Raw genomic sequence first — 16,443 nt, forward strand, 5'->3', positions numbered from 1 at the left:
GATGGCCGATCTATGCGTGAAAATAATGCGTTGTCTTTGACAGACATTCTGAAAAATATCTTCTCACCCTGAAGCATTTATGAATTTTAACATCCTAACATCTGAACTCTAGCATGTTATGCATTTTTAACTTCGCTTAGTTTTTTAGGCTGATTGGGACCTGATGAGTGTAAAAACAAAGATTTATTTTTTTGTCTTTTATAATGCAGTCTATGAGAAAAACGATTTCCACATCTGTGGATGCAGGGTCCTAGGAGGTTATACAAAGTAAATCTGATCACTTTTAATTGCTCAGATGTCTAATCTTTACATTCCCCTCAGACATTAAAGCCTTTTTGTAGCTTCACCAATAAGCTGGACAAGTGTTTGGTTAGAAAAGTCGCAGACCTCAGGACCGAGGGCTGAATGAAGGACGCAGCATGAGTTGTCTGTCTTTCCACAATCTTCTCAGGGTCTCCCATACACACTGAGGAGGAGTGCTGAACAACAACAACAACAACAAGTCAGTCTTGTGTTCATACCTTATATATTATTTTAGTATTAATACATTTGCATTAATTTTTGTTTTGCTGCTGTTATCTGTGTGATGTAACTGCTGCTGCTGTGACCCTTTAATATCCTGCAATATAGTATCTATCTATCTATCTATCTATCTATCTATCTATCTATCTATCTATCTATCTATCTACATCCATTCATTGTCAGTATTTAGTATGAATTTTGTGTGATTATGTTATTTGTTTCTGGGCCACAGTGACTAAAACATATGTTTAAAAATGGAAAAGTAGAACTTAATACACAACTTCTGTCCAAAAACAGAAAAAGCAGTTATCTAACCAAAGTGTTTCATTCTAAAGTAGCACATTGTGGTTGAAGATTTATGCACGAGCTTTGTGTTGTAAATTGTTGAACTGGTATAAGTAATTAGAAGGATGAAGAAGGAAGTTTACCTCTGAAATTCTCAGGCCGTTCCCAAACTATCATGTAATCAGTTTAAAGTTTGGTGTCTCAGCAGTACAAAGACCACAGACACACATCAACGCTGATAGAGAAATGGGTCGAACAGAAAGTTTTAGACATTAACTAAGTCCTGACCCCAATGCTGTAGAGTGTAAATTGTGTTTACAGCAAAAAAATATCTGAACTTTTAATGAATTCTGCTGTAAAGTGGTCAAACGTTCAATTAAAATTTACAGTAAAAGTGTCAAGAAGCGCTAAAATGGAGTATCATTGAATCAAATATTGTCTGTTTTATTTTTCTGTACATTTTTTAAGCTTTGCATTTCATTTACAGTAATAATGGGAGTTTCTATCATAATCTGAGAATTTCTGAGACACTGTTAAACTAAGTTAGATGCTGACACAAAAAAAAATGCTTACTTTGAAAGTAAAGATTTTTATTTCAACCATAAAGTGTTTTCTTCAAATTACCTTTTTCACAGGCTGAGCTGCAATGCCACAGGTTTCCTGAAAGCTGTCTTTATACTGAGAAACATAGTTGACGTGATGTCCGTCCCATTTTATTGTGGGAGATCCCTCTTCTACAGAGAAAAGCATAACTTTGTTAAATATTATCTACAATCGGATCAAGACATGAACACTCCCTTAAATGATTTCACTGTTATTCATTACAAGGTAGATGAGGTTAAAAGGTTCACTGCTGATTTTAAAGATTTTCCTCCTTCTTGAAGCCTCACTTTTAGTCCAATTTGATAAATTTTTATATTAATTATACGTGACATTTGAACTCGTAATCGTGTGTTTTTATTTAAAGCAAGAAAACGATCCAAACCAACCTGATTAGAGATGAAAAATGTCACAAACCTAAATGTTTAACCTTAGGTTTAACCAAAGTCGAGCCGTGGTGTGGAATAAAGGTGGCCTGCGTGGTGCTTTCTGGAAGCCTCTCCACATCTTGGAACAACTTTGAGTCCAGTGGTCGAAAGCGGGTTAAGGGTGCCTGGATGGGATGTGGCTTCAGATTCTGGGACTCGGTGCTAAAGACGTCCCTGTCCCGAGGGTCTGTCCGCACCATGAGGTTGGCGGTAGGCTCTGTCCAGTTTGAGGTGTGGGTTACCTGTGGTAACTGATGATGCTTGTAGGACTCCCTCGCCTCCGTCAGGAACTCCTTGATGTGCCTCAGATCCCTGTGGTGAACCTGAGCTGGGATGGGTGGATGCCAGGGTTCTGCCCTCTCTGAATGAAAAGGCTGAAATTCTTCTTGATAAGAAGTTCTGTAAGCATCCGGGTGATTTCTGTCCAGAAATGGGATGTTGGTAGAATGGATCAGACCTTGACAGGCTGCAGTCATCTTGGGTACCAGCTGTGCCCTCTTTACATTAATGTCTCTGTGGGTGAACTTGCTAAAAAAGCAAGAGAAAAATGCCACAAAGCTTCACCATAGAAACCTCTGTGCTGTGGAACATGATAATGTTGATACTGTTTCTGCTCCTGCAGTGAGAGAAACACATGGCATGGTGTCCTGTTACCTGCCCAAATAAAAAAAAAGGAAACGTGGAAAATATAAAATAGTTGATTGTAGCATTTTATTGAACATAGAAGCACATAAAAAACAAGATGCGCCAAATACATATTAAAAAAAAGTTATCAGTCGTTTTCAAACAGTAATCGCAGGTTTTTACCCACAGATATTCAAAACAGAGTGTTTTATTAAGTCAGAGTGTTTATTTTAGTGCACAGTACACTTCAACAAATGTACAAAAAGAAATATGAAAAACTAGATAAATTTGCATTTTCTGCAAAAACACAGTGTAAACATGGAGCATTGAACGAAGCGTCAAGTTGTTTAAAACAACTAAGTTGTTTAAAAAAAAACAAGAAGAACAGAAGCCAAAATAAGCAAAATGCTAAAATTAGCAAAGTTGTTAAAAGCTAAAATTACCATAACAAAAATCTAAAATTAAAAAATCCCTGTTCATTTCAATGAAACCAAAAAGGTGAAATAAAGTTAAATATCTTAAAAAGTATAAATGTTACAAATTTAAAAAGTCAGAGCACCCATCTCCTGAATGAGATATAACTGCTGAAAGTTTAGTAAAGTAGTTAGAAGCCTAAAAACATACAGAAGAAACTATAAACAGGTTAACAATAGTGTGAAAGCTGACTCTGCATCCAGACAATTAACATTGATTTGATAATGGAAATGCATGAATATAAAATGAAGTAGTCTAATAAGATACAATTTAAAATGTTACATCTGCACTAGTTAAACGTTTGTGCACAATATTTAATGTTTATTTGTGTGAATTCAAATTGCCACACAGCATCAGTTCAGACAGAAGAACAGCAGGTGTCAGCCAAGTTTCATTTTAAACTGTGTTCAAGAGCTTAGACCACAAAAAAGGACTCAAAACGTTGAATATATGACTAGTTTAACGTAATTAAAGGAAATAATACTAATTAATTGGAGGGATTAAAAGAAATAATAATTCATAAAAATATCAGCTAGAGTTTAAAAAGCTCTAGCTTGGAGTTTTAGCAGCACCTTCAACTCCTAAACTATATTTGCAAAAGCTTTAAATATATGCGTATAATACAGCGTGATTAAAGGCCTATTCAAAACTTACGTAAGAAAAAAATAAGTAAAATTATTTACAACGTTATATTACCTTGGAAACCACGTCAAAAAAGGAAGTGACGTAGCCCAGCGTCGGCTTCTTCCGTTCTCTTTTCGGTGAGGCTCAGCTATCGGCCGGGTGGGTGCACGTTTTGTTCAGTATATATTTAGAGGTTTTTCGCGTCGTTGATTAGTTTATTCCGAATAAAAATGTTTTATTTGTCTTTTATAAATAAATGGCCTCTTTGTTGTGTGGTTGTGACAAAGATTTCAGGCGTAAAAAAAGAGCGTAACCTTAAAACCTCCAGCTACCCGTAGCGGCATGTGGCGAGGCCTTCGCTAAGCTAACAGCTAGTTACGTTTCTACACTGAACACAAGTCAATAAAACAACTCAAACCATTTAGTCACAAAATGTGATCTTGTTACAAGTAGCACAACCCCGTGAGCCGTGTGTTTTATGCTTTTTAAAGCGGGCTTGTGTAAAATAAAGCGGTGTTTATGGGTGCGAGCTAGCGGCGCTGTCAGGCTCGAAGCTAACTGTTTAAATTTTGTTCCCACAGCCTGCAAAGATGCAGATCTTTGTGAAAACATTAACGGGAAAAACCATCACTCTTGAGGTTGAGCCCAGTGACACTATCGAAAATGTCAAGGCGAAAATTCAAGACAAGGAAGGTGAGTTTACACATTAAATTTACTTTAAGTTGGCTCCTCTTTAAACCAGCAGACGTATTAAATCTTAAATGGATGGTATTTTTGGTATGAATCTGCAGGAGATTATGTGAAATGAGTGCAAGATTTCAGCTATTAGATTTTGTATTCATGTACTGTACTCTCAGTAACTCGTCTCAATCAATCAGTATAAATTATTCCTGTAAAGACATTAACGCTAATGGTCGTTGTGCTGTTTGCAGGAATCCCTCCCGATCAGCAGCGTCTGATCTTTGCTGGAAAACAGCTTGAGGATGGCCGCACGCTGTCGGACTACAACATCCAGAAAGGTGAGGCCTGGTGCCGAATAGTTGGCAGAGTATTGCTCTGTTACTGCGATTTCTGGATGATTCAAGTTTTAAACAGTTTTGAAAACGTATGAGGTTGCTTAACGAACTCGAGGCTGACGTCACGTCTCGCCTGTTCTTCAGAATCAACCCTTCATCTGGTTCTTCGTCTGCGTGGTGGCATCATCGAGCCCTCACTCAGACAGCTGGCCCAGAAATACAACTGTGACAAGATGATCTGTCGCAAGTAAGTTCGAGCTGACGCATAACTTCATGTTATTTCACCTGTCTGCTGTCATCTAAAGCCACATCTAAATTTAGACCACGCCTATAGTGCAAAAATACCTTTTCTTTTTCATTGTGTAGTGCTGATTCATAACAAAATCTGCAGTTACTTCATTAAAAGAAATCCAGCAAGTATTGAGCTGTAAAGGAGTTTCAGTGTTTACTTTTTAAGGCTGTATTAGAAAGGACAATATGGGAGTCACGTCTAAACTTTTATTTTTAACTAAAATGGTGCGTTCTACTCATTTTTAGTATTGTTTGACACATTATCAAAATCATTATCAAAATTATCACAATTAAGCTTCTCATAGATTAATTTTCATTACATTAGAAGCTAACAGTGACAGATGAAAACTACTCTTGCATTTAAACTTTGCCCACTTTGTTTCCCCAGATGCTATGCCCGTCTGCACCCTCGTGCCGTCAACTGCCGCAAGAAGAAATGCGGACACACCAACAACCTTCGCCCCAAGAAGAAGCTGAAGTAAACATCATGGTTGCATTGGCACTGTACGCCATTTTGTGTTAAAATAAATGTAAAAAATACTATGCTGCCAGTCTGGTTTGTATTTATTCAGTCACAGGAACAAATGTTTGCTTGATTATTTGGTTGCAGTAAAATTCAGCTGGTTCAATAAACTCATTACTGTTCACCAAATGTTCCTGAATCAAGATTGAAGATGTTGGCATGCAGTTTGCATCAGAGGACTGTTCTAAGAAGCCTGTGCTGAATTCTCAAGGACAAGCCTGGAGCAGTTCCTTGGAGCTGTACCTAGTTAAAAACAAACTGGCGTGCTCCCAAGTTAGGTGGCTGAATTCAAATGAGTTGGGTCTTTTAATAAAAATAATGCATAGGTTCTTTCTTTTAACAACTGACCCATAACGGTGCAGATACAAAACAAACGTCTTTCACTGAAGCAGAAGGAAAAAATAAAAACCTGGTATTGGATGAAGAGAGTTTGTCATCACACAAAAACAGCATCAACTTTGTGTGGCAGAGTTTTAATGTTAACATAGTTTAGTACAAATATAAGGAAATATCTCACATTGTCAAAGGATCATCCCTCAGATTTAGTAATTCGTGTCCAACATTAGTTTTCTTTTCAAACAAAAGAAACTAATACAACTAAACGGGTCCGAGGTATTCAAAGTCGTACTTGAAGATGTTTGGGACAAACTGAAGAACTGGTGGAGAAATTCAGATGAACATCAGCTTGTTCCAGTTCATGAGGCTTCAGCATGATTATGGTACATCTTCAGTAACAAACGCTGTAAAGGCTGGTACCAGATGTTTCAGTACAATCAATATTCCAATCAAAGGAGCAGTGCGCCCATCAATGCTGCACATTTATGAGAGTAATGCCCTTTGTCTGCTTGTAATAGATTCCCAAATTTGCAGTTTTTGCTTCTCTCCATCACGAGAAAAACTAAAGTCTCTGGAGATCTGCATCCTAAACACGTTCTTGTGTTGTGGCTTGTTAAGGTTTAATAAATGAACTCAAATCTAGAGTGACTTGTAGCATCAGAGGACAATCCCTGTCCTGTAATGTATGTGTATGGGGGTTTTGTGCAGTAGTCAAACAGGAATAAGGCTGCCGTGAAGTGTCTCGACATCAAACATGCTGTGCTTGTTCAGGGCTTTTTTAAAACACTAAACAAAAGGTAGCAATCTGTCAAAGCTATAAGGGGAAAACCACCACTCAAGCTCTGCAAAGGACTGATTATCTACAATTACTTGTATTATCTGCTAACAGGCATCTATGCTTGACATACTGCTGATTTCTGCATGCAGCTGATCTTGATCAGATGAATTCCTCGCCTGTAGGTGATGAAATGTAGTGTTTATGTGATCCAAAACAACATGATGCATTCTTCCTTTATTAAACTACTGAGAGCTGCTGACATGTAACGCAGTCAAGCGTCAAAGCGAGCTGAACCTGTAAGGGAATAAATGGAAGTTAATGTAATGACGAGCGGCTGCTACATTACATTAACCATTTTTGAATCGTGGACGTGATGGTTCTGCCTGTGACTGCTTCATTAGCTGCAAACAAACTGCACGTCATTTGTACCTATATTACCGTCATGATGAAATCAATAACTCATCAGGGTCCGAGAAGCAAGAATCGATAGATTTTGTGCATCTGACAGACACGTCAGCTGAGTACCATTTTACTACAACTACTGTGGTTGTGTTGTTAAAGTCGAGCAGTCTGAGGCTGCACGTTTCTTGGCAGACACAAGGCCTCTGCAGCGCTCATGCAGTCATATCGTAGTGATGTAAACCCTGCGTCTCTAAGATCGTCATTCTGGAGATTTAGTGTTGAGCAACAGATTAAGTACATAAAGGTAGTTTTTTTGTGAACATCGACAAATGTAAACAAAATGAAACTTGGCACAAATTCGACAGAGTGCAATAAAAAGTTGGAACTGAACAACATGAAGGTGGGGAAAGCAGCGTCTCTGACACATGTCCAGGACAAGTGTGGGGAATACAAATGCAGCAGCTGTGGTTTTGAACTTTACAATGTTTTCCTTTCTTTTCTTTTTTTTTTTTTCAGCTGCTAAACTTTGCCGATTGTCCCATCCTGACAGCCAGGAACTCCTCGGTGAACATGAATAATAGAAGAAGTGGTGAGAAACCGCAGTTCTTATAAAATAGAAACAGTTTTATGCTGGCGATTCTCAGAAGACGGCCGTGTCAGTCTCTGAGTTTGCTGACGTTCGGGCTGGTGTGATCGCGGGGCCTGCGGACGAACTGGAGCGCACTTTTCCTGCAGGGTCTTTGCCGTCGAATATGTCCGAACCCTGACAACACTCCTACTGGGTGCATCTCCACAGAGACAGAGGAAGGCTGGTATGATAAAGCAGGGATTTTACTCGTAGAGCTTAACTTGATAAAACTTGTTCTATTGATGACCGACAGTAACACAAAAATCTAAATCTAAAAGCTTTATTTTTACAAAACAATATGAGGAATTTAGACTTATTTTAGGTCTAAACTACACAGGAAGAAGAAACATTTATTGAGTCACTTTGTTCTTTACAGATGTCCCCATCCGTGTCCAGACAAGCCTGAGAAGCTGAGATTTACACATGTAGCTCTGCTGGAAAACAACACCACAGCTTCTGGTCACACACACACACACACACACACACACACACACACACTCTATAAGCTGAAAAACATGAAACTAAAAATAGCAAGCTTCTTTTAAGATTTCCCTGGAAAGGAGGTTTGATTTATCTATGAATAAATCATCACCTCATTCTTTTTGAACATGTTCTGTGTTACTTTTCAATTACACTAGGTCTGATTTATAAACTGGACTTAAAATGAGAGTTTTTTGGTTTTTAATTTGATTGTTTAGAGTCCATATGAGCAGTCAGTGTCTTACTTGTAGTAGACAACAGTTAGAGGGATTTTATTTGGGAGAAATCCTCAACTAAACCAACTAAAACATTTTTTTCTAACTGTTTGAGCAAACACTAAAATTAGCATTTTGACAACATCACTTATTTTTAATTAAACATTTGTCTTGTTTCACTTAAAGTAGTAGCTGTGTTTCTTATAAACAATTCCTTCTCTGTGTAATCTGGCTCATACAGATATCCTATCACCTCTTAGAAAAGTCAAGTCGTTTTGCTTTAAAAAACACTTATTTTTACTCTCATCTCATTGGCTCTTGTTCTGGGATTAGATCAGCAAAACTGGGACTTATAATTAGCAGTTAGCAGCTTCTGTGCAAACAGCGGCATATGAAAGTATGCAACAGTGACAATATAAACTGTCTTGTGCAAAAGTGTCAAGGTGTAATAGTACCTAGTATGATGTTTGGTTAAAGCACTAAAAAGGTTTTGAGTTTGAGTTGTTTTAGACTCTTGAATGGACTTTTTCTGTAAGCAGTTTCACTCTTGTGTGAGAATTTCTCCCTAAAGCCAAAAAAAACACACCGGGAGCGCTACGACGCCTTACACTGTTAGAAGAGCGTCACTTAATGCTACAAAAATATATAATTTAGTCAAGCTGAATCGTGCTGTAATAACACAGATCAACTTTAAAATATCGGCTTCACAGGTTTTTCTTTCCTACCAGAATAGCCAATCTTTAAGCAATCTTTTTTCCCCACATCGTCTTTAAAAAGATGCGATTTGGCGTCGTGTGTCTGTCTGTTTAAACTTTTGATACGAAACAGCCCTGCAACAAAACAAGAGCAGGTTGTCAATAAAAGCACAGCAGAAGAGCTGGTACAGGAAGCGGGGAGTGAGTACACACAGAACGTATTGTTTCAGGAGAGAACAGTGCAGAGGAATATCGCTTAATGTCACGGCACGGAGCGTCGGTAAGCGGCCAGCCGCTGTCCGTGTGGGGGATCTGAAATCTCTCTGACTGCTGTCTACCACAGGTAAAATACTGACTACTGATAACACCAAAAAACCCTACCTTTTAAAAAAAACATTCCTTTCATGGGGGAGTGATCTTATCCCGTAGCTCATAGTTGTTCCTTGTCAAACCGAGTCAAGATGGCAGAGAGAAAAGTTAAGAACAAAAAGGAGAAAGATAAAAGTTCCTTCTTTCCAACCATCATGGGAAATACGAATTCATAGACAAGAAATGAAAGGAGTTGTGGGCAAAAAGAAAAAGAAAGGGAAGCATTGGGTTCTGCAGAGACACTGATGCAGGAACGAAGTTGTGACTCAAACACCTTTTCCAGCAGCTCTCAGAGCGTGTGGACCAACAGACTGCAGACAGAGCAGTAAGAGTAAAGCAGGAGCAGCTGCAGCGCTTCTTCACCAAAAAAAAGGGTAATTAATCCTTGAAAGTTATACGATTTGGGCCAATTTCAGCAAATGCAACAAACAAATACACCACAAATGTAAAAATACAAAAAGTATTAAAAGATTAGGTACAAGTATTAAACAATGAAGTTCTTTTTAAACCCATGAGACGTTATGTCAGATTTGTATCAAATATATTTAGTTTACATCTAAAGCAAATAGATGTTGAGCGTTCAGAGAGGTGAGTCTGGTGGCAGATGCATGGTTTGTTTTCCACATAGCACCTTTAAGAGGAGTGTACCAGCTGCTGCTTAGCTTCACTGATCTAACAGAAAGAAATAGAGGTGATTTCCACCATATTGCTTTGATCTTTGCTCTGCTGCTGCAGCGGTTAAACATCACGCTCACATCGAGGACACGGACACCGACTGTGGAGATGCACCCTGGCTCCAGCTGCGGCTACTTATCGACCAGTTTCGCTAAGCTTTCCCGCAGGCCTTTCAGGTCGCAGATTTTAATGTCTAGAACCTCAATGATCCGCTGGACCTCCACCTCCGCCTGCTCCTGCTCCTCACGGTTGGCGGCCAGTGTTTTCTCAGCCCTCTGGACGCGATTTTCCAGCTCCGTGTTTCGTTTCTCCACTTCCTGCAGACACGTTGGGGTTTTAAAAAAACTGAATCGATCGATCACTGAATAAATGCATGGTTTGTAGCAAATGAAGCTGACCTGTAGAGACCTGCAGGTTTGAACAAAAACTGGCTTAACTTTGCTCAAAATATCACAAACTCTTTACTCCTCTCTAATGTGTTCCTGGAAAATGTTATAGTTTAGACTAAAATGTACATTTTGTGCTTCTGAAGGCAAATCTGTATGCCAGATACAACACAGAAAGAATTAGAGGATAAATACGAGTGCTACAAAGGTTGAAAGTGATCATACATAATTCATACCTGACAGCTACGGTAAGAATGATAGATGACCTAATAAAGACTACGCATCAGATACAATCTCCCATCCTAATAAGGAAATTTGATATAATTCTTCTTGCCCTTGAAGCCAAGTTCACTTGTTCTAATTCAAACTGGCCTCAGCTTCCTGTTTCATGCAGACGGTTTGATTATTCATCTCTGTCAGGTCTGAAGACAACAGAGATCAACTCGCAGCAGCGAGCCAATCAGAACGCAGGACCGACCAATCAATAATGCTCAATTTGGCTGCTTTTCTGAACTTTCCACCACAAGAAACAGACCATAATTCTGTCTGATAATGAAAAACTTTTGTTTTTGAAGCAGAAATGCAAACGACTACAAGGACACAGTAACCATGAAACACTTGGCTGGCCTGACAACATCTCTGTTTACTCATGAATAATCAAAGATAAACAGTGTGATGAAGTGAGGCTTTTTTAGAGTTATTATTATTGACTTATATTCTAACTAAAGCTGGACTATAAACCAGAAGTTGAAGCCAGACAGGACATACGCCCCCTAGTGTCTATAAGTTTTAAGTCTTCAATATAAATGAATGATTGGGACATTTCTCTGACTAAAACACACTTCAGGTTGATTTTTGTTGATCTTACCTCGCTGCTGTATGTTGAAATAAGCAAAAAAAAATGCATTTAGTTTAAATTTTCAATTTACTGCTTAAAGAAAAGAGTGACGTTAGGTTATGATTGATACGGCAGCCTGTCAGCGACTTTCATATCGACTCTGGCTCCACAAACACAACATGGCAGCAGCCAGAAAAACGGACATGTTGGCTTCAGTTTTGAACAATGGAAGTTAACAGAGTCGTTTCATCCATCTTTATTTGTGTGAATGGTTATTATGGATGTCCTCTGTGTAAAGTAGGTGTTACACTGGATCACACCAAGTTTATTTTCTGAAATCTCAAAGGATTTCGACTCGACTCTGAAATCTTTTCTTGTTAAATTCCGCCTTTAAAACCTCCCACAGGAACGAAACTTTTGCTTCCAGCAATGATTCTTGATTCCTTTTAATAGTTATTTGTTCTGTTTCTAAAGAATTAGAGAGCTGATCAATTTCTATTATTAATTTCATCTCCTCTGAATGTCTTTCCTTCAGTCTGAAAACAAACGTTTTCCATTTGACTCAAGAAAAGCAGCAAGTTTTTACACCCAGTGATCAATTGTGAATGAAAGTCAGCTGAATGGTAATAACATTGCTTCAAAATAACTGAGAGCTGCAGCAGGAAAGAATCCCTGAAGATGTTTTTCTGCAAATATAAAGCCTGAGAGGGGAAATGAAATGCAGTTTTACAAACTAAACTGATCAACAACTTACCTGGAGTCTCTGCATGACCTCTTCTTTCTCCTTCTCCAGCTCACCCACGTCTGTTTTCTTGCTCTGCAGACTCTGAATTTCCTGAAACACATTGATTTCAAATAGTTACAGCTCTGCCTCTTCGATTCTCCCACAGCCTGTTATTAAGGCTATTCAGCTCCCCTTTTGCACCAAAATGCGTTGGTCCATGCCCAGATGTGGTTCAAAAGGAATCAAAGTCATTTATCACACAGCAGCAGTCAGTGGAAAATATCAGGATCCTGTCTGTAAAAGTGAACCTTGTGCAAACAAAGGAACAGATGTTGCATTAATGAGACTAAAAACGAGAAGTAAGCTGCTGCTTTTAAGGAATATTTTCCTTTAGAGGAAATTTCCACTGTTATTTGCTGCATACCAACTCGAGCCAAACACAAGACAATTTTAATTCCTTATTTTACTGAACATGAAGAGCCCTACACAACACAGAAATAAATAACACTAGAGCCTCTTTGTGTGTTGAGAGAGGGATTTATAGAATCAGTTTTTCTGCCTGATCACAGCAACAACAGGAAACAGCAGCTAAAAGATGGATTTCGGGCCTTAGCTCACGTAAAAAGCGAGGAAATTCATTTGTTCCTTTCGGCTTGTGTCTGCTTTAATTTTGCAAAGTGATTCCTTTTTGGAGGAGACAAAAACAAGATTACTGAGCCAGAAAGATTTCATTAAAACCATTAAAGATGATTTAGAGAGGAACAACTCGAGCTGACACTCTGCACCTGGACGTTCACAAACCGCAGCTTTACCGAAGACTTTTTTTGGTTTATTTTACTGCAGCTGAATATCAAACAGCGATTAAGGCCTTTACTGTATATCCAGCTGACTACTGGGAGACTAACGTGTGTGCTGTTGTATAATGGGCCGGCTTTCTACTCTTAGACTCCCTGTAATAAGAAGACAAATAGGTTTGGACAGTCCTCGGCGCAGGGAGGGGACTTTGTGTCTTGCCTGGTCTTTGGCTCTCAGCAAGGCTTCCAGCTCCTCCAGTGACTCACTCAGCTCCTCCTGAGCCGTCTGACCAGCAGCAGGATGTCCCAGCTGGGTCTCCAGCTCTGCCACCTGCAACACAAACACGCAAACAAATACATGAGTGACAAGAAAGGCCTGGACCTCCTTAAAGGAATGCATATCGCCCGCCATCTTTCAGTTTTAGGCTAAGAGAAATGATGGAGCAGTTTGAGTCAAACCTTAAAAATGACTTCATGCGCGACCTCATTCGATGTCTCAAGACGTCACGCTCAAAGTATGTGTTGTTAATGACTCTCAGCTACAACCACACCGTATTTTAGCTCAATATCTGCAAAACTGACTGATGTATAGCTATGTCTGTTAGCTGTGGCAGCCATCTTGAACTGGATTGCCTCAAAAGGTTAATCAGTTGTCCAGTCGTTCATAAGATAATTTGGTAACAGACAAACACACACACACACAACCATTTGCCTTTTGGTGTCGATATTTACCTGGCAAAAAGACTCAGGTTGATGTCATAATAGTGAAGGATTTAATGTGTTTAAAGACTGAGTCGTGGCTTTTATAAGAGGATAAAAACTGCAAAGGACACACACACACACACCATTCACATTAAACATAACATTGCATAAAGACTAAATACAACTTGCCTAATTAAAGTTAATGAGAAACTCGGCGTTAGGGAACACAAACAGTTCAAAAAAGCTTTCCTTCCTCTAGTTATTCTCAAGCCCACTGGTCGTTTCACACTGAGCTGATTTCCAGATCCTCTCCCTTTGTTATCAGACTTAAACTCTCAGCCTGAACCCGATCAGTCCTGCTCTCGTGGGAATATGCTTTGTGGCTTTTTACAAATCAAAAGCATGAGAAACAAAAAGCTGCCTGACATGTAAAGAGCAAACAGTTTACTTTCAGTGACGTAAACCATGCTGGAGCGGATGTTCAGCTGTTAATCGATAAATTGGGGCTTAAAAAGCTTGAATAAACTTTATATGTGATGCACCTACATGATGAATAACCTCAAGGTAAAGCTGCAAAAGCAGCATTAAAAGGTTTTTCATCTTAATGCAAGAGGAGAAAACATATAGACACAAATACTGCTATTCATGAAAACATCCACCTACACTGAACACAGAAAGAGACGTATTGATGTGATTTTCACAGCAGATAAAACTCCTTTTAGTTCGGACTCGGAGTTTTGTTTCGCAGCATCATTCAGGCATCACACCTCTGTCTAATCAACTCATGAATCAAGGACACTTTTATTTATTTGTTCTCTCAGCTGGACTCCCTTTACTGTGTGTCTCCACACACGCACACACACACACACACACACACACACACAGAAACACACACGAACAGTAATGCTTCTCATTGGAAAAACAGCTTTGCTGCCAGAGAGCTCAGAGTTGACGCCTCTCGCCTGGGAGACTTTTGTAATTGAGGGATGTGACCCGGCAAAGGATTTTAATAAAATATTTTTTACCCCCCATTCTGACCCAGTTCCCTGAGTTTAACATATTAATGGAAAGATTGGAGGGTGTGAGGGACAGTTTGATAAAAAACAAGGACAAACTGTTCAGCATCTGAGGTTTGGACCCGATGTGATGTGAAATTCGTCATCTTTCCCCAACTCTCTGCACCAACACGCTGACATTAAAGGTTCAACTCCCTCCTGGCTTTGGTCAGCTCGGATCGGAGCGGTTTACGCTCTGTTTTGCACACGGTGACGGTAATCAGCTTAAGAACTCCAATTAATTGGATCCCAAGTGTTTAGAAAGTCTGAATCTGCAGCCACTTTAAAAGTCGTGAGGCTCACAATGCATCACTTTCTCTGTTTTCTGAACCTGACGTTGACTCAACAGACTTCCGACTTTCTCACTTTTTAATTGCTCAAACAAATGGTGCCTTAAGTGGATGAATGTAAAATTTTAACGTGTTCATGATAGGGTGACGTGTCAGACGGTTCACTCGGACCGAACTGTTAAATTTCTAGTGAGAGGATCGTAATCACTGCAGCGATATGAAACCTTTACCTCACGAGTCAAACTCCGTTCCAACTTAATTTAATTTCTTTTATCATATCTATGTTGTTAATTATTGTGAAGCACTTTGGTCAGCTGAGGTTGTTGTATATGTGCTATATAAATAAGCTTTGATTTGATTTGAAAGTTTAGTTAAAATCCATCCATTGGTTCAGGAGATAATTTGCTAAAGCTATAGACGAACACACACACACACACACACACACAGAGGCAAAAACATTCTCAAGTCTACCTTTCACGGCAGACGATAATTAATGCATCAATATATCAAGATCTTATATAGAGCTGTAAAATAATATTTGGTAGTATTTCTTTAACTCTAACGGGGATAGATTCAAGAAAATGTCTGCCCTTGACCTGACAGTGACAGAAATAAGCTTATTAAAAGCATCTGTGATAAGAAAAAGCACAAAATAAATAAAGTGGAATTCAAACCCCCGCCTTTCACTTTTGATTTACAGCAATGTTGATGCAGCAGAACCCATTACAGCTTGTGTTGTTTCCAGTTTTTACTATTTCAGCTCACCTTGAATGTCCGAAAACTAAATGTGTGTCTGAGGCCAGAGAGGATTTCCTGCTCATGTGGCCAAACATTTCCTTTTGTCGGCCTTTAAAGTCACGCTCTGCGTTTTTCTACGGGCCGTTTCAAGGCGGGGGTTTTATAGATTCCACACCACGCCGCGCTGCACTGCGTCCACGTTGAAAGAGGGGATTGTCCACACACACTCCCCAGCTCGGTGTGTGTGTGTCCAGAAGTTCTTAACTCAACACAAATATTCATGAAGAAAATAAACCCAGGAAAACAATTTCATCTTAACAAATAAGAAAATGAAAATGAAGTCAAGTTAATAGATTCTTACAGCACAATAAAGCACCAAAGAGCCCCAAAACTTTTCACATTTTGCAGCTCATATAACATTTATTTTGCTGCTGTAAATCAATTAAATACTTTTTTTTTTACTTCTATCTCATAATATGAAGTTGGCCTTGTGAGAAAGCATGTGCACTAATTTGGAAGAATCCAAACATCAATATATTGTATATTTTTAAAAAAATATGTCCAAACTGAACTGTCTGTTTAGCATGTTAATCATCTGTTCATACTTTAAGGTACAGAGTAAGTTTTGGTGATAAATGCAGATATATTTAATTAGATTGACTTAGTTTTCCTCAGTTTTCAAATGTGTTCAAGATAAAGCAGGTATTTTTAAGTGCCTGTGTGTTAGATATGGATTCTACATCATCTCATGACTAATGCTTCTTATTTTCATAGATATAAAAAGAAAATATGTAAAAGATAAAACACACCAAGCACAAACAGCAGCATAAAAAATATTGGCATTTCTTACTTTCCAGTTCAATATACAACAGGATTGGTGTTAACCCTAATTAAATCTAAAGAGAGGTCAGAGTTAACCCAGAAAATAAAAGCCAGAGCCTGTTTCTGTCT

The 16,443-nt window shown here is 38.8% G+C and overlaps 2 protein-coding genes across 4 annotated transcripts in view; one reads left to right on the forward strand and one right to left on the reverse strand.

Moving 5' to 3' along the window:
- Positions 1-3,648: 3,648 nt before the first annotated feature.
- uba52 (ubiquitin A-52 residue ribosomal protein fusion product 1) lies at positions 3,649-5,407 on the forward strand. The gene is made up of 5 exons (XM_017413321.3): positions 3,649-3,716; positions 4,139-4,250; positions 4,490-4,576; positions 4,718-4,820; positions 5,253-5,407. Exons 2-5 carry the CDS (start codon positions 4,148-4,150, stop codon positions 5,344-5,346), a joined length of 387 nt encoding a protein of 128 aa, XP_017268810.1. The 5' UTR covers positions 3,649-3,716; positions 4,139-4,147; the 3' UTR covers positions 5,347-5,407.
- Positions 5,408-5,844: 437 nt separating this feature from the next.
- LOC108234352 (homer scaffold protein 3) overlaps positions 5,845-16,443 on the reverse strand; it is a 42,815-nt gene continuing 32,216 nt past the window's right edge. For all 3 annotated transcript variants that reach the window (XM_037974108.1, XM_017413489.3, XM_017413490.3), the window contains 3 exons: positions 12,928-13,038; positions 11,944-12,024; positions 5,845-10,282 (listed from right to left, as the gene is read on the reverse strand). In XM_037974108.1, the coding sequence (XP_037830036.1) occupies positions 10,097-10,282; positions 11,944-12,024; positions 12,928-13,038 (378 nt within the window). In that variant the 3' untranslated portion in view covers positions 5,845-10,096. The remainder of the gene's footprint in view (positions 10,283-11,943; positions 12,025-12,927; positions 13,039-16,443) is intronic.

The sequence above is a fragment of the Kryptolebias marmoratus genome, linkage group LG24, assembly GCF_001649575.2.
Source record: "Kryptolebias marmoratus isolate JLee-2015 linkage group LG24, ASM164957v2, whole genome shotgun sequence".
Classification (NCBI taxonomy): domain Eukaryota; kingdom Metazoa; phylum Chordata; class Actinopteri; order Cyprinodontiformes; family Rivulidae; genus Kryptolebias; species Kryptolebias marmoratus.